Below are 18,509 nucleotides of genomic sequence, written 5' to 3' on the forward strand. Positions count from 1 at the left end.
ACTACGCTGCAGACCCTGTGTAGCCACCTCAGTACCCCCAGCGTGACCCCATCTATGCCCGCGCCTTTATCTCGTGACGCTGCACCAGTATCTGTGGTCCTAATGGAGCCACAGATCCCGACTCCTGTCCGCTATGGAGGGCTTCCATCAACTTGCAGAGGATTAATTTGACACACAACCATCATCCTTCTCTACCCACAGCTCTCGAGTGGCATATATCTTCTCGCTCCTCACGGATGAAGCATTAGCTTGGGCATCATCTTTTTATGAAAAAGGTTCCTCCTTGTTGGACGATTCCGTCGCTTTCATGCAAACTTTCCAGACAATTTTTGATATCCCCAGCCGTGCAGCTTCCTCTGAATTTACACTACTACAGTTAAAACAAGGCTCTTGCACTATGGGACAATATGCTAAAGAGTTTAGGATCCTGTCAGTGGAGCCTGATTGGAACGAGGGGGATTTGAAGTTTGCTTTCTGTCAGGGCATTGAGGAGAGGCTGAAGGACGAACTGACATACAGGGACCTACCCGCAGATCTGGAAGGCCTGATCGCCCTTTGCATGTCCCTGGAACTTCGGATGAGGGAGAGACACCAGGAGCATGATCGTTCTCACAGATTCCAGTCTCTTCCACTGACTCCACCAATTCAGGCTCCTTCCAATGAAATGCCAGGAGAACCAATGGAACCCATGCAACTGGGCAATTTGCGTTTGACAGAATGGGAGCCTTTGTGGATTCTGGAGCCGCTGGTATATTTGTGGATGAGGCCTTCGCTCAACGGATCAAGATTCCTCTCCATACAAAGGACGCACCCCTAGGTATCTCTTCCATTGATGGTAGACCGTTGGGATCAGGGGTCATATCACAAGAGACGGTTCAAATCAGGGCTACCGTTGGTGTTTTGCACCACAAACTCGTCCAGCTGGATGTCATCAATTCCCCTGGCTACGTACCCACAATCCCCAGATTGACTGACTGGATTTCAGGACAGATAAGAACTTGGGGGTCTGCCTGCCATGGCAAATGTCTCTTACCATGTTGTCCGGTGGGTTCTCTTCTTCCTGCAATGGAGGACTTACCCGGTCTCCCAGCCTATTATTCTGACCTGAGGCGGATCTTCCAACAAGGGACAGGCTGAAGAATTCCCCAACCATCGGCCGTTTGATTGAGTGATCGATATCCTTCCTGGGATGACTCCTCCTCGTGGACATACATATCCGCTTTCACATTGATGAGAACCTGAAGCAACCTGAAGCAAGGATTCATTCGCAAATCCTGTTCTCCTGCTGGTGCAGGTTTGTTCTTTGTGGCAAAGAAGGACGCGTCATTGAGACCTTGTATTAATTACCGGAGTTTCAATAAAATCACTGTCAAGAACCGGTATCCTCTTCCTCTAATCACCGAACTCTTTGATCGTCTATGTGGGGCAACAGTTTTTACCAAGCTTGATTTAAGAGGGGCCTATAACCTGATGAGGATAAAGCAGGGCGACAAGTGGAAAACCGCTTTCAACACACGCGGCGGCCACTACGAGTACTTGGTGATGCCCTTCGGCCTATGCAATGCACCCACAGTGTTCCATTTCTTCGTGAACGAAATTTTCAGAGACATGTTAGACTCCTCAGTTTTCGTGTACCTTGATGACATCCTCATCTATTCTAAAACCCTGGAACAACATCATCAGCAGGTGAGGGTGGTCCTTAATTGCCTACTGGAGAACAATCTCTACACTAAATTCGAGAAGTGCGAATTCGAGAAATCCCGTCTTCTTTTCTCGAATACATCATCTCTGCCCAGGGCCTAGAAATGGATCCTGCCAAGGTTGCTGCTGTTCTGAACTGGCCAGTACCTATGGGATTAAAAGCCATGACAAAAAAACAGGCAGATCACATGAACTGGTCTCCGCAGGCTCGAGCGGCTTTTCTGAAGCTCAAGAAACTTTTTTCTTCTGCACCCATCCTGAAACACCCCGATCCTCGTCATCCTTTTATCGTCGAAGTGGATGCCTCTGACGTTTGAGCAGGCGCAGTCCTGTCACAGAGAAGTGAGTTTCAGGGTTGGTTACACCCGTGTTCCTTCTTCTCTAAGAATTTTTTTCCTGCGGAACACAACTACGATGTGGGCAATCATGAACTCCTAGTTGTTAAAATGGCCCTGGGGGAATGGAGACACCTTGAGGGAACCGCCGTACCAGTCACGATTCTTACGGACCATAAATCCTCGAAATACCTCGAGGGGGCACGCGGGTTAAACACTAGCCAGGCTAGATGGGCACTCTTTTTCACTCACTTTTATTAAGTGATCTCCTACTGGCCGGGTTCCCAGAATGTAAAGGTGGATGCCCTATTAAGCCAGTTCTCCATGGATGACACTGATTCAACGGACATAGGCCCCATAATTCCTTCATCTAAGATTGTGTCTGCTATTTCGATTCTTCATCGTATTCAAAAAGCCCAGACCAAGGCTCCCGCTGGTATAATCATTCCCCATCCAAACTCTTCATTCCCCCCTCTCCTTTGGCAGGAGTTTCTTCGATGGGGAGCTCGCAGGTCACCCGGGGGTTCGGAAAACATGTGAGCTCCTGGAGAGGACCTTTTTGTTGGCCAGAATTAAAAACAGAGGTACATGACTTTGTCTCGGCCTGCAGTGTGTGTATGCCCGAACTAAGGTTCCTTGACCACTTCCTTGTGGGCTTCTGCAACCACTGCCTATACCCTCCAGTCCCTGGATGCACTTTTCCATGGACTTTATTGTGGAACTTCCTCCCTCTCAAGGCATGACTACGATTTTGGTTATTGTGGATCGTTTTACTAAACAGGCTCATTTTGTACCCCTAAAGAAAGCTTCACTCCTCCCCAGAGGCAGACATCATCATCAAGGAGGTATTTCGTCTGCATGGACTGTCTTTAGAGATCATCTCAGACAGGGGATCTCAGTTCATCTCAAAATTTTGGAAGGCATTCCGCTGGTGATTAGGGATTGATTTCTCATCTGCTTACCACCCACAATCTAATGGGCAAACCGAGTGCACCAATCAATCCCTGGAGCAATACCTCGGGTGCTATACAAATGAACATCAGAATGATTGGGCAGATCTATTGTCACTAGCAGAGTTTGCCCACAACAGTCACATGACTCCCTGGGCTATTCCCCATTTTCCGCATCTTGGGGTTACCATCCCCGTACCCTTCCCCTTCATTCTCCACCAGTAGATGTTCCAATCGCGGCAACAAGGGCACAGAATTTACAGGACCTTTTGGAAGGGGATTCAGGCAACCCTTCGCTCAGCCACCGAGAGATAAATGAAATCGACGGATAAGTACCGGAGGCCATCACACCCATACTCCGTCGGGGATAAGGTATGGCTTTCCACGCAAAAAATCATCTGTTTACGCCAACCTTCTGTAAAACTCGGACCACGGTTCATTGGTCCGTACAGCATCATCCGGAAGATAAATGAAGTCACCTTTCAGTTGGAACTCCCCTCCTCTTTAAAAATTCCCACTACTTTCCATGTGTCCCTCATGAAACCTGTGGTGAGGAATCACTTTTCTGAGGATCCTCCCCCTCCTAATCCGGTAAATGTTGAGGTTCAAATTGAATACGAAGTGCGGCAGATACTTGACTCTCGTAACTCCAGAGGATCGATTCAATATCTGGTTGATTGGAAGGGGTATGGTCCAGAGGAAAGGAGCTGGGTGAAGTCTCAGGATCTTCATGACCTAGTCAAGGCGTTCCATTATTGTCAGCCAGAAAAACCAGGACCTGGTTGCCCAGAGTTCGACCCTGAAGGGAGGGGTACAATAAGGGATCTGTCTGAACATCCAGGAAGTGACATCATCTGGTCCGAAGCTAGCACGGCCATCCTGCCCTTACTCCCCTGACAAGAAATCAGCCTGTCTTTGGCTCTCATTGCCAGCAGCTGCCTCTGGCCTTAAATAGCAGGCAGTTGCTACTAGTCTTTGCTCATGCAAAGTACTAGATACCTTGTCCTGTTTGAGCTCTCCATTACCTTTGTTTTGCCTGCTGCCTGTCTTGACCTTGAAACTGAATCTGACCAACCCTTGCCTGTCTCGAGCTCGGAACCGGACCTGACTACCCTTTGCCTGCCACCTGCCTTGACCTCGAAACCGGACCTGACTACACTTTGCCTGCTGCGACCTCGAAACCGGACCTAATTACCCCTGCATCCCAGGCCTCTGATCCCAGGCCAAGGTCAGTGTATTACTCCCTACCTCTGCCCTGCGGGTCCGTATCCTGTTTTGCAGTCAGCAAAGTTACAAGGGGTGAGAGAGGGGCTCAAAAATAGACGAGAGAGTAAGGAGCTAGGTAGATACAGAGGGTGGAAAGAGAGGGGAAAAAGTGGGTGGAAGTAAGAGAGAGGTGGATGGAGAAAGATATGTGGGAGCCAGAGAGGTGGTGGAGAGACATAGGTGTGAGAGGGAGAGAGACGTGTGAGGCAGGAGCGGTAAGGGTGGGGGGAGACAAAGGGAGGAGGGTAAAGTGAGAGGTTTATAGTGATCAGGCGAGTCAGGCCGTAGGCTACTTTCTTTGTTTCCTACCAGTCCTCTGATGATGTGCCCCGAGTCTTGTAGTCGGATTTAAGAATTGGCCCCCGACCTATTCTGAGTTTGACGAGCCTGATTTAGCATTATTTTGCATTGGCTTAAAATAACCTGACGTTAATTCATGTCTTAATTTAATGTGGCGTCAGCTCCCTCCAGACCCTGAAATATGGGGTTTGTTGGAAAAAGAGTGAGCCCTCTCTCTCCCCACAAGAAAAAAGAACATATTAAAGACTCTAGAGCAAGGGTGGGCAATTATTTTGGCTGGAGGGCCATTTGACAAGCTTTAGTAAGCTTTGCGGGCCATAGACATAATGTAGAATCTACATTAAGTTTGTGGCTCGCAAAGCTTATCAAACCTTGCTCCTCGCCAGCTTCTCACCACCTGCATCTCCCCTAGCCCCCTCACTCTCTGCCTCCCCTTTTCACTCAACTCCCTTCTCTTTTAATTCCCCCCCCCCCCCCTCTCTGCCACTGGACTTCTCCCTCACACCCCTTCTTTTCTCACTCTGGGTGATATTTGAAACCACAGGAGCTAATGGACTTATCAAATGAGAGTGTATATAGAGAGAAAAGGAGTGGCCCAAGGATAGAGCCCGGAGGTATACCAAAAGACAGGATGACAGGAGAAAAGGAAGATCCAGCAATGAGGACACTAAAGGAGTTGTTAGAAAGAGAAGAACCAGGCAACCGAGGGTTCATCGATATAAACGTTTAAGTTTGTCAGAGGAAAGGAAGAAGGAAAGCCAGAAAACAGTCAGATAAAAAGGTTGAAGGGCAGCAAGTAGAGCTATGTGGACGATAAAGGGATAGCCACCTGCGTGTACCTGAAAGGAGGAAAAATGAAAAGTGAAGGAGGAATAGGAGTAGTTGGTACTGGCAGTAAGGCGGTATTCGAGGAAGAAAAGCAACCCAAAGAAATGGCAGAGTGCAGAGTCAGAATGAAAGAGATTGGGAGCAGAAAGGATCATGTAAGGCCAGGAGCTTGTTAGGAAGAAAGCGTCAATTTCAAAGAGCGCAGGAAGAAGGGTGAAAGAATCTAGCAATGGGTGAGATTTAAATTACTTCTATACACCATCAAAATGTTTTCCCTCAATCCCTCAATCATCTGCTTTATAAGATGTTTTTCTTACCATCTCTTATACAACAGTCCAGGTACAGTATATACTTTAAACGTATTTATAAGAGACTAGTTATTTGTCTTCTCACAACACATATAGTAACCTCCCAACAGATTTTAACCAGGTCCACGTCTTGATGGTCTGCTACATTTTCTAGACTTACCTCAATATGCTGATTGAGTATGTGGTAGTCTTGTGGCATGCTTGGCAATATTGGCCATGTTAAATTCGCACTGGCAGAAGGTAAAGAGCTGAGACTCCCGTTTTTTAGATTTTCTGCAGAATGGGACTTTGGTTCATGCCAATCCAGGATGCTATCTGAGAACAGAGAATAACAAATATTATACCTGAAGTCTATACTCTTTGTCAGGTATTGCTGTAACATTTAACCATTCATCAAAACAGAAACTCTTTTTGGTTGCAGATTGTAGGTATTACAGGCTGATTTAGAAGAAGTGTAATGATATTTCAATAGTTTGATTAAATGTTTACCTTCAAGTACAAATCAAGCTCATTTGTACTTGAATAATCTTGCAAATGTTTAGATTGTGATTACAGACTCAATGTTTAGAAGAAATTAATAAAATAATAATAACTTTATTTCATCTGGCATGTTTCTCCCAATGGGACTCTAAGCACTTCATAAGTACAATATAGTGCTCGGTAAGCATCATTGTACATAGGATTTTACCAGAAACAGTGCCTGCCCATATGAGCTTAAAATCTATGTTTACACAGGGAAATAAAGTAACTTGCACAAGGTCACATGGAGCTGAGACAGGGATTTCAACCAGCTCCCCTGCTTCAAACTCTTGTTTTCAGAGTCGGTGCCTTTACTCACTGAGCTACTCCTTCAGTGATTGGTTGACTTTGCTGTATGATTTCTTGGAGACTTTGTCCCATTGTCCCCAGAAACCACCTGGGCATAAGTCTCAGAGTTTCAGGGGGAAATCCACAGAGCGAGTTTGTAGTGCAGATTCGCCTGGGGTTGTTGCACATAGCTGGAGCGAGGAGTCCGGATCCACTGTGTGATGGTCAGTGCAGAGATCAAGGATGATCAGGCAGAAGAAGTAATCAGGCGATCCAAAGTCAGGGCAGGCGGCAAACAGCAGAGTGGTCAATCAAGCAGAGGTCCGAGCAGGGAGCAAGCAGCAGAGTGCGTTGCCTATCTGGAATTGATACCAGGTCTTTCCAATAGCTAGCATGAGGTCTGGGAGATTCCATGCAGCAGAGAACAAGACAAACTACCTCCAGGGTAACAAGCTTGTTCTGAAGCACCTTTTTAGAAGTCATGGGAAGTCGGGTAGTTTAGTCAATATAGCTGTCTACTGAGGGCCTGAATAGAATGACTGAGTTCCTGCGTACGGGTCCTTACATTACTTCCCCACCCCTCTATGGGGAGGGGCATGGATTGGCTTCTGTTGGTATTGGGCATAAAACTGTTTAACTAGCCATGGGCAAAACGAAGAGACTGCGATGCACCACCAAAAATTAAGGAGGATAGCTTGGATACAAAAATAGCTTTCATGGATCACTGGCAAGTACAGATGCAGCGGCCGTTATTCAAACATATCACGGAGCCGTTTTCATGTGTGATGCTGTACTCCACGCGGCCAATCACGCGGTTGCTTTGTTTGAATTTCATGGATCGCGATTTCTTTGGGTGCAATTCTTCGCATTTCTGTGGCAGAAATGAATGAATTGTAAAGTGTACAGTACAGTACTGTGTCCTTTTGCAGGTGTTTAAAAACCAGAACTAAAATGCCATTTTCTGCACTCGATAAAAACAAGTCAACACGTGGTAATAATGTGCCATGACATGGGTATTCCGAGGTATACAACGCGTGATATATTCGAATAACGTCCGCTGCATCTGTAGACTGACATTTTTCACGTTTACGGAACTTTCTCAAGGTCCCTCCTGAGCTAGCCTCCGTCGGGACTTTAAATACCCTGCTTTCCCGCCAAAAAAAAAGCCAATCTCTGCGTCATCATGCATCAAAGGGTAACAAAAAACAAAGGGATGAGGTGGGAGAGGGGGGCGGGGGAAACAAAAGACTATGACTAAAAGCTATAAAAAACTGATAAAACTACAAAATCATAAAAAAATTGCTGAGATCCCAATCTGAAATTGAGTCCTCTGGGTATTCTGGTTCGCAAAGTAAAAATCCAAAACATTTCTCTGCGGTCCAATTTGTTAATCCTGTTACCTCCTCTAATTAATGATGGGACCACTTCTATGTCCTTACATATCAATTTCTTGAGGTTACCCAGGGGGCATTGTGACACGTTTGGATATTGGATGATTTAAATCGCCCTTTTTAATGAGCCTAACATGTTCTTGTTTCCTCTGTTTTAAGAAGTCTTATCGTCCTACCCACATATTGCTTCCCACAGCCACAGGTCAGAAGATGCACCACAAATTTGGTATCACAATTGATGAAAGATCTAATACGAAAACTTCTGCCTGTGACTGTGGAAGCGAAACATGGGGAGGCTTGCATATTGATACAAATGTTACAATGACCAAAACAATGATTTGGTTTGTCAGTACTGGTGTTAGTTTGATCTGATACAAAGTGACTGGGTGAAAGACTGTTCGCCAGGGCTTTAGCCCATTTGAACACGAATTTTGGGCCCTGGTCTACTTAATCCCTTATTATCGGATCTAATTGAAGTATCCCCCAATGTTTCTGGACAATCTTCTTGATAACTTGTGATGGTGCACAGAACTGTGAAACAAACAAGGGGGAATCACTTCTTGTATCAACTCTTTTATTTTTGATCAGAGTGGACGCTGTCAATACATTTCACTTCCTCCATTGTTTTATCTAAATCAGATGAATTATACCCTGTTGACACATTTTGGGTGCAATTCACGGAACAGTTTCAAACAGTCCTCCTCTGTAGAGCAGTTCCGCTTAATTCGGAGGAACTGACCCTTGGGGGATTCCTTTATCAATGCTTTTGGATGGCAGCTGTCCGCACATAAAGTGTTGCATGCATTAATCTTAATGTGAATCTGTTTGAATTTTTACATTTAGATCAACATAGAGAATGAAATCAAGATAGTTTATATGTTGATAATTGTGATTGTACGTGAATTGTAAATTAAAAGTGTTATTATTTAATAAACTCAATAAATGAAATAAGTGAAGTGATATCTCCATCCCACACCAAAATCAAATCGTCTATAAAACGACGATAGAAGATGATACTGTGCCTATAGGGATTTCTGTCTCCAAACACGTGGAACTGCTCCCTTCAACCCATAAAAAGATTGGCGAATGAAGGAGCAAAACTTGTCCCCGTTGCAGTTCCACGTGTTTGGAGATATAACCATTTTCTTTTTGATGGGGTTTTCTGTCATAAAATAAAGTGAATGGAATCCAAAATAAAAGTGCTGTAAGAATAAAAATCTACTTTCACCACTGCTAGTCGCTTATATGTTGTCATTTGCCTTTTGCACTTATCCCCATTGTTTGTAATGTACTGTAGTTACCTTGTATTGTAATTTTGGCAAGTTCTACATACATTGTTGGCGCTCTATAAAACTATATACTGTATACTGTACATACCATCACACACCCATCTATCCTTTTCTTTAATACTCTAGTGTAAACCTCTAACTGAAGAACAACGGGGTAGGGCTTTTTCGGATCCTTCCAGTGTGTCACAAATGACATTAAAGGTCCAAAATAATGTCTTCCTGTCCACTGAGGGAAAATCCAAGTGTCTCCTATATAATACTCTAGATTTGATTTTGCATTGCTACTTATTATTTATTTATAAAATATTTTACCAGTAAGTAATACATTGAGAGTTACCTCTCGTTTTCAAGTATGTCCTGGGCACAGAGTTAAGACAAATAATACATGGTTACAAATAAAGTTACATAAGTGAAAAGGGTATACATTATATACAAGACATTGCATGCACATTTAAAGAAAATATATATTATAGGCGTATGTAACAGTTACAGACCAGATTAAAATGTGAGACAGCTTTAGTTTTGAAAGAACTTAGACTGGTGGTGGATGTGAGAGTCTCTGGTAGGTTGTTCCAGTTTTGGGGTGCACGGTAAGAGAAGGAGGAGCGGCCGGATACTTTGTTGAGCCTTGGGACCATGAACAGTCTTTTGGAGTCAGATCTCAGATGATAAGTGCTGCATGTGGTAGGGGTGAGGAGATTGTTCATATAGATGGGTAGCTTGCCCAGAAAGTATTTGAAGGCAAGACAGGAAAGGTGAACTTTGCACCTAGACACAAGTGATGACCAATCTAGTTCTTTGAGCATTTCGCAGTGATGTGTGTTGTAGTTGCATTGGCGAACAAAATGGCATATTGAATTGTAGAGGGTGTCAAGTTTGCTAAGGTGGGTTTGGGGTGCCGAGCCATATGCTACTGTATGTCTCCATAGTCGATTATTGGCATTAGCATATGCTGTACGATACGCTTTCTGACCAGCAGACTTAGGGAGGATTTGTTCTTGTAAAGTACACCTAGTTTGGCATAGGTTTTGGATGTCAGGGTATCAATGTGCATCCCGAATGTTAAGTGGGAGTCAAAGCATATGCCCAGGTATTTAAAACTAGTAACAGGAGTTAGGGTGGTGTTAGCTTGGATCTGATCTGGTGCTCAGTCACTGGAAGCTTTACAAATGTAGTCTTGGCCCAAATACTATTGTTACAGTCTTGTCGGTGTTTAAAATCAGTTTGTTTTGGGAAATCCAGTTTTCGCGTCTCAAAAAGTCTGCAGGCGCCGCCGGATCCCGCTCGGTTGACGCGTCACACGGCAGAACCACTCACCCGCGCACTGCCAAGCCAGTGCGCGCATGCTCTAGGGTTTGCCGTCGGCGTCTCCCACAGGGAAGAATCTTGGCCATGCTCCCGCGTGATGTCAGCGCCCCGCGTACACGCGCGGGTCGCCTGGCACCCAATCAAGGGAGAACCCAGGAATGCCTCACCTGAATGCTGTTTCAGCCACTTACCTTCCTGGTGCTATTGGAGGATCAGATCACATCCCTGCAAGGTAATTGGATCCTTCTTCCTATATATACCTACTCCTGTCTGTTCTCCCCTGCTGAGCATAAACTCCTGTTTATGCATTGTGCTCACTGCTGCTGTTTCATTGCCTTGTACCCTGCTTGCCTTGACCTGTCAGTTCTCTCCTGTCCTGACCTTTGGCTGTTCTACGGATTCCCACACTCTCCAATGCTTGACCCCGGCTTCGTCCCTTGACCATTCTACCTTCGCAAATCCTGGACCCTGGCTTACGGATATCTACCATCCTCCACTCTCCAACACTGAACCACGGCAAGTACCCTGATTACCCTGACCTCTCCAACCCTACTACGCTATACGACTTGGACTACGCATTCCGGACCGGACTGCGTGGTTGTGGGTCAGTGTCTTTCCATCCCCACCTCAGCCCTGCTGTCTTTAGTCCTGATAATGGTGAGCGCAGTGTGACATAGCCAGACTGAAGTATGTGTTCAAGGTCGGAGAGACTATGGCTGTGTGCATATAGGATTGTGTCATCTGCATACGTGTGTATTGAAGCTTGCTTACAAGCTGTGGGAAGATCATTAATGAACACTAAGAAGAATAGGGGCCCCAGAACTGAGACTTGCGGGACACCACAAGTGTTATCCAGGGAGTTGGAGTTAGAGCCTGAGATGGACACATGTTGGGATCTACCTGATGGGTATGACTGAAACCAGTTTAAAGCATGCTTCCCTATTCCAGAGCTCTGGAGTTTGTTAAGCAGGATAGCATGGTCAACAGTATCAAAAGCCTTTGCAAAATCTAGGAATATTGCACCAGTGAGTTGTCCCCATTCCATTCCACACTGGATTTCATTGCAAACTTTTAACAGGGTAGTTACGGTGGAGTGTTTGGGGCGGAAGCCAGATTGGAATTGGCTAGGGAAATTTGTCTTGGTATAGTAATCGCTTAATTGGGAGTGAACACATTTTTCCATGACTTTGGATAGTTTTGGGAGAAGAGAGATTGGCCTGTAGTTTGAGACACTATTTTTGTCCCCACTTTTGAAGATTGGGACAACTCTGGCAGTTTTCCAGGTCTTGGGGATATGGCCTGCAGACAGGATAGAGTTGACTATGGAAGCAATTGGTTTGGCAATGGCTGGGACACCAAGTCTTAGGAACTTAGATTGCAGTAAGTCAGGTCCACATTGGCTGCTTAGTTTTAATTTGAGGAGCGCTTGTGTAATCTCCTCTTCGGATACTGGGCCAAATTGAAAATTGTGGGCAGTGTTGGGAGGGGGTGGTGCTATATGGGTACTCCCAGGATGAGATTCAGGTTTGTGGTTTGGGTTGCGTTTCGCTAATAAGTTAGTAGCACACCCCACAAAGTAATCATTGAATGCATTTGCAATGTCAGTGGGGTTTGTCAGAGTAATATCCCCCTTAGTGATATTACTTGGCTGTTGATGGTTAGAAGGCTGGAATATATTGTTGATAACCTTCCAGAAGTTAGCTGGGTGTTGATGTATTCTATGGCTACAGTTCACAAAAAGCAGGATGGATCCACTTCAGGTAAGTACTTCCACTTAAAGTAGCAACCTCTCTACAAAATGATTCTCCTGACGAAGCAAGAACAGTCTTGTGAAATGCTTAGAGCCAATGAGAGGACAAGTGGAAGCTCTGAGTGCTGGATAACATCTATCGGAGGCAGAGGCAGCTCTCCAGCAAATTGGTACAGCCACTGCGCATGCTCCGAATGCACAATCAGAAGAAACCGAAAGTGATGTCACCTGACCGGAAGTGACGTCGCAAAGAGGCTGGAGGAATCAACATCACCCAGGCAACAGACTGCGTAGAGCAGGGCGCTGCTCCTGGGAGACCACCAGACACCAGGGGTGTTTTTATCATCCATATGGTAATTACATTACTTGTTATTTGCCTTTGCTTCTTAATAAAAGGTTTTACTCTATTAGGGTTGTATGCTCTTCTACTCCCCTGTTCTACAGCATCCAATTGGTATACAGGAGATTTGGAAACATCTCTTTGAAGAAGACTGCACCAATCCCTATTGTGGACTGTCCTACATTGGACTCATTTTACCTCAATACAGGTTATTTCTGTTTCTATGTGTTTACTTACCACTAAGGTTTAGCACTTTTTAGACCTGTTTTCTCTTCTCTACAAAACTCCCAGACACTAGGATGCAAGCAACGCATTGGATGTATGTTTATATTGGTTTGAACTATCAAAAACGACGTCAAAAATAAAGAATTTTTTTCTTAAACTACAGTAATCTGAATATAAAAAAGTGCTATATCTTTACAGATTAAGTTATTTGGAAATTTAAACCAAAACAGGGTAAGCTGCTCTAACCTGTTGTCAGCGTCTTGTTGTGCTGCCCAGCTTGGTATACACTCTGCTGTAGTATATGCAGACATTCTCCAAGGCAGCTAAGGGTGGCAGCGGAGGTAGCTTTCAGCAGGAGTAAGTCCTGGTCCAAGGCAGATAGAGGACCAGAGCTTGAAAGCGATTCAATGGCATGCACCAGGTTTTTCTGCTGTCCTTCCACATGGGCCATGACCTGAACATGTTAAAATGCAAAATCAATGCTGGTGCTTACAAAATTCACAGACAAGACTTGAAGTAGCAATGCTCTGCAATAACAAGTATTTTTATTTAGTACTTACCTAAACCAGATTTAAGGCCAATTTATAAGGGACGATGTTTATGAAGGGATTGGTAAAAATGCAAACACTGTGTCAACTGATACTTATTATAGTGGAGGTAAAAGTACAAAACAAAATGTTGGTAGGAATCTGCTTTAAACCAGCAAATATTTGTGAGATTAACTAAGCAAAACTTATTTTGCCAATGGAAAAGGCAGCAAATATAGGTCATGTTTCAGTTATGGGTGATTTTAATTATCTGGACATCGACTGGAGTAATGAGACTAGCCGTACAGCTTGATGTTTATGTGCTAAAAGACAATTATATGACCCAAATTATTGAGAAACCAACTAGTAATATCAAACAATGTAGAAGTAATAACTTGTATTCAAGTAAGGGAGACATTTTGGGAAACCGTGATCACAATATAAATTTCTCATTTGAAATAATTGATCAAAAACAGTATTTTATGGGACCAACTAAGACTTACAGTAATTTTATAAAGGCAGATTTTAGTTAACTAAGGAAGAACCTACAAGTAATAAAGTGGGATCAGGTTCTTGCACGTAAAATATGGCATATAAATGGGCAATCTTTAAAACATTGTTAGAGTACATACTGTATCAGTGTTATAAATGGGTAATACATATAAAATAAACAAATATAAACCAATGTGGCTAAATAAATAGTTATGGGAAGAAAGAGCAAGGAGGAGGTAGCATTTAGACTGTTGAAGCCAGAAGGGACAGAGGCATTGTATCAGAATGATAAATAATGTAAGAAAAATTGCAAAAGGGCAATCGGGTTAGATAAAAAATAAAAATGGAAAAAGCATCAAGTAAGGTCAATCCTAAAAAGTTCTTCAAGATCATTAATAGCAAAAGATTATAAAATTGAATGGTCACAAACGCCACACCTGTGTGCACGTGATGGTGTATGCGAAAGGGGATAAAACCTCAAGCTATATACAGTAGCTGACTCACCTCCCCGCAGTGCAATAAAAATGAGCAACAACTTCCCAGAAACCATCACACTACACAACAATGATGCTGCCACCACCAAGAGAGAATGATTTTAAATCCAAAGGAATCCTGGGAGTATTAAATTCCATACACTCAGCGTTGCATTCGTATGGTTTTCCTACAGGATTAGATTTCACTTTTGCTAATGCAACTTCTACTTTTGAAGGAGGAAAAATAAATCTGAGATATGCGACGGAGATGCCCTCTCTTGTTTAATGTTAGTAAAATTCTGTATTTTAGCTCATCACAAAAGTTATATTTTTTGTCCTTGTGAATTATACAATATTTTAATTAACACACATTTTTAATCTGTAAGGAAATAGAGAGTAGGGTTGGGCAATAACAAAACAATGATAACGATAAATTTATCGCAATAAATATTTGATTTAAAAAAAAAAGTCCAAAAATGTTCCAGAAAAGGTAAATAATGTGTACTCAAAAAAAATAGCTTTTCTCTATGTACGCTAGAACAAAGGGCCCTTAATTCCCAAACCCCTTTCATGTCGAGCGCATCACCTTTTCTGACCTACACTGCTCCCATCACCCTAACATCCCCCTCATCCCATCACTCTCCCCCTCATTTTGCATACTCCCTCCATTTAAAAACACATTTAATTTCATGAAGTGTTAAAAATATATAAAATTCTTAAGAAAATGTATTTTCTTTTGCCAATACATTTTAAGAATGGTAGAAAAATCTGTTTTAATTATTTTTTAACATGGGTTTGAGTCCCAGGGGAAGGTGGGGATTGATGGGTTAGGTACCTGTTGGGGAGGGGAGTGGAAGGGTTAATTTCCCCCGTGGGGATGGAGGTGTTACCATAAGGAAAGTGAGTAGATGAGTTACCTTTCACTGCTGCAGTCCGCTGCTCTCACCAACTCACTCCCCAAAGCTCCTCCCCCTCCCTGAGTCAGCATTCAAAAGCAGGAAGAGAGGGGGAGGACTGAGAGACTTAACAGCGGAAGCTTCAAAGTTGCACCTCTGACCACCGGCACCCCGTAATACTGTGAGAAAATCTCCCATATCGGCACACCAGGATATTATAGCGATATTACAAAATACCGGTTTATCACCAAACCCTAATAGAGAGTGCCCTTTAGGTCCCCTTTTCCCCTTTTGTTAGATAACCAGAACAGGCTTAGGAATGTTTACGATGCTTGTGAAGATACAATGTCAGATCAGGTGCAATTTCTGGTACGTTTGTACACCATTATGTCACTACAATTATAAATATATAATTTATTCATTTTTTTTTTTTTTTAATCATTATTGCAAAGTGTATTGCATGGTAAGGGATGTTAACAAAATTAAAAGGAGTTGACCAAGCACATGTATCGATTCAGAATGGGAAAAAAGTTTGAAAAAATCGTTTATCCCTGAAACCAAGACCAAAGCATCCACTCAAGGTTCATGTATGGGCAATATTTAGACCTGGACCAGGACCTATAGTTATATTTGAGGGTAAGCCCAGTTGTGAATACTAACTGTATTTTAACGTGACCCTGTCTCTTTTCCCATAAACTAAAGCAGTACCATTTTTCTTATCTCCCGGTATCATGAATAAAGTCTACATACAGAAGGTCATTATTGCTCAGGGGGAAGAACGTAACATTTCTGAATACTTCACATCTGGAGTGGTCACCAGTCCTTCCAAGACATTGACCCCAAAACACATCTGCAACATTCATTAAGGAAAGTGAAATCAGCTGGGTCAGAACACCTCAAGAGTAACTGTATTGTGCATTAGTATACTATTAACTATATAAAATAGTATTGTGCTGTTGAGAATTTGTTTTATTCTTGACAATAACCGTACTGTATTTGTCTTTATACTTATAGATCCTGCTTTGAACCCAATCATATTGGTCTGGCATGCATTAAAGCATCATTCGCACAAGTATGTGAAGCCTTTAACAAAGATGAACTAGTGAAGAGGGCAAACAAATTAGTGGAATGAATGTCTAAGTGTAGAAACATGCAACAACTACATCACCCATATAAAAACCTGTTACCAGTGATTATTGAAAGAAACAGGATGGCAACAACGATGTACTGGAAATTATTCTAGAGTGTACTGTAGTGTTAATGGTCATAACATTTTTTTATATTTTCCGTTCTGTTGTAATGCACCATTATCAAGTTTCTTTGCTTAAGGATCTCACTCCGGGCTGCTTTGTTTACTTTAATCCTAAAGCGCGGCTAACATGGGCGCAGTATTCTAAACAACAATAGGCAGGACTTCGGGAACAGCTGACTAGCATCTACTACTGATGGGGTGTGAATGGCTTATTCAGATTTCCACTTTTGTTAAGAAAAGACAGGCCAAGGGAATATGGTGTATATGGGCCAGTGCTCTAAGTTTTATTCAGACGTGTTACCCAATCCACATGCAGAGGAATGATAGTGTGACAATGGCTCCATACAATGCATGCATTCTGTGTTTTGCAACCTTTTGTTACACGATCATTACACAGGCAGAGGACAATTCACACCGAGCTTAGACCGGGAAGCTCAGCGATGGATGGCTGTGGGAATTCCCAATGTTCATGAGGCTGTAGTGTCTGGCGAGGGAGTGCTTGATTTGAAGGAGGCGGAAGAAGACGGAGTTCAGCTTCTATACTGTAAGCTGAGTATTGCAAGATGTGTGCAACTTGACCAGCCAAGCAATCATTTAGAAAGGCCATCTTTTTTTTTTTTTTTTGCTTAATCCCCGAATTGTGTTTTTTTTGTTTGCATTAAGCTACAGCCTCAAGTTGGTGCTCTGAAACACAATAGAATGGGTGGGGGGGGGGGGGGAGAGTCGGATTGGACAATGTTAGCTGAAAGGGGGAAGGAGGGCCACCAAGAGAGGCGTATTAAGGTGTTTTTGGGGACTACTAATACTGTAGTGCCAGTAATATATAGTGTGTGCATGCACATTAGGACTCGATGAATGCAAATTCGTTCCATTTATTGTTACGCATGTGCATATACAGTATTGTACTACTTTATATGCACTACGCTAGGTGATTCCAATGTTTCTTCAGACAAAGATCTTGCAGGAGTACTGGTAGTACTGTGATGAGATAGCTCATTCATGATTTCTTGAGCTCCATACACAGGCACATTACGTAAAATATGTATTACAACAAATTGACAGAATATAAAATAGTACTTATATTAAAAAAAGGTGTGTGTGTCGAGCAAGCGCATTTTAAGTGAAACTTCTTTGTCTTTTGTCTCTGTTTTGTCACAGAAATTCTATTTGTGATGGTGATGTTTTAAATGAAAAATAAAAACACAATTTCAGTGACAAAACGCAAAGAAGTGTGACTTAGAATGCGCGTGCCCGGCACACATCCTGTTTTAGCTATTTGCACGTCTATATTTATACTAACTGTGAATTCCTTGTGTGTGTGTGTCTCTGTGGGTGGGTGTCTTAGTGCGTGTGTCTCAGTGTCTCAGTGTGTGTGTGTGTTGCCCTATGCTGCTGCTGTGGAGCACTGATGATATTAACCAAGTGAGTAGTGGGAAGAAAAAGATCCCACAGATTATACTCTGAAATCTCTGAGACAAGCCATATACATATAGGATATAATAAAATATCAAGGTCAAACAATCTGTACAAAACATAAACAACAAATGAAATGATGCCTGCTATCATTGTTTGTCTCATTGGTGTTATTTGTGAGATAATTATAAAGATATTGTTTTTAGGGTATAAACCATAGTTTAAGGTAAATCTTTCTCAATGTGAATTAAGATCCCCGGTAGTTGATCAATGGCCATGTATAATGTAAGGCCCTAAATTAATATCTTCAGATCTATAAAAAAAAAGAGAAAGTAGTAGGACTGTCACCAGCCCCCAAAACCGGTGCTCGAAAAAAAAAACAATAAAGAATGTAGAGCTGGAGAAAGGCAGTATACTTTGCAGACAAATCCTTAACATCTTCCCCTCCTCCTGTGTATCCGTGAGTATATGTCCAAAATGAATAACAGTCACAAAGTTGATAAGGTTGATGTGTGTGTGTGTGTATATATATATATATATATATATATATATATATATATATATATATATATATATATATATATACAGTGGTTGACAAATCACCAAAAAATCTACTCGCCACACAAAAAAATCTACTCGCCACCTAGTACCAAACGTG

General features: G+C 42.8%; 1 protein-coding gene across 4 annotated transcripts in view; it reads right to left on the reverse strand.

The window, feature by feature from the left end:
- OSBPL10 (oxysterol binding protein like 10) overlaps positions 1–18,509 on the reverse strand; it is a 303,273-nt gene that overhangs the window by 85,625 nt on the left and 199,139 nt on the right. For all 4 annotated transcript variants that reach the window (XM_075587024.1, XM_075587022.1, XM_075587025.1 and 1 more), the window contains 2 exons: positions 13,045–13,252; positions 5,849–6,003 (listed from right to left, as the gene is read on the reverse strand). In XM_075587024.1, the coding sequence (XP_075443139.1) occupies positions 5,849–6,003; positions 13,045–13,252 (363 nt within the window). The remainder of the gene's footprint in view (positions 1–5,848; positions 6,004–13,044; positions 13,253–18,509) is intronic.

This window comes from Ascaphus truei, chromosome 2, assembly GCF_040206685.1.
Source record: "Ascaphus truei isolate aAscTru1 chromosome 2, aAscTru1.hap1, whole genome shotgun sequence".
Taxonomy (NCBI): Eukaryota; Metazoa; Chordata; class Amphibia; order Anura; family Ascaphidae; genus Ascaphus; species Ascaphus truei.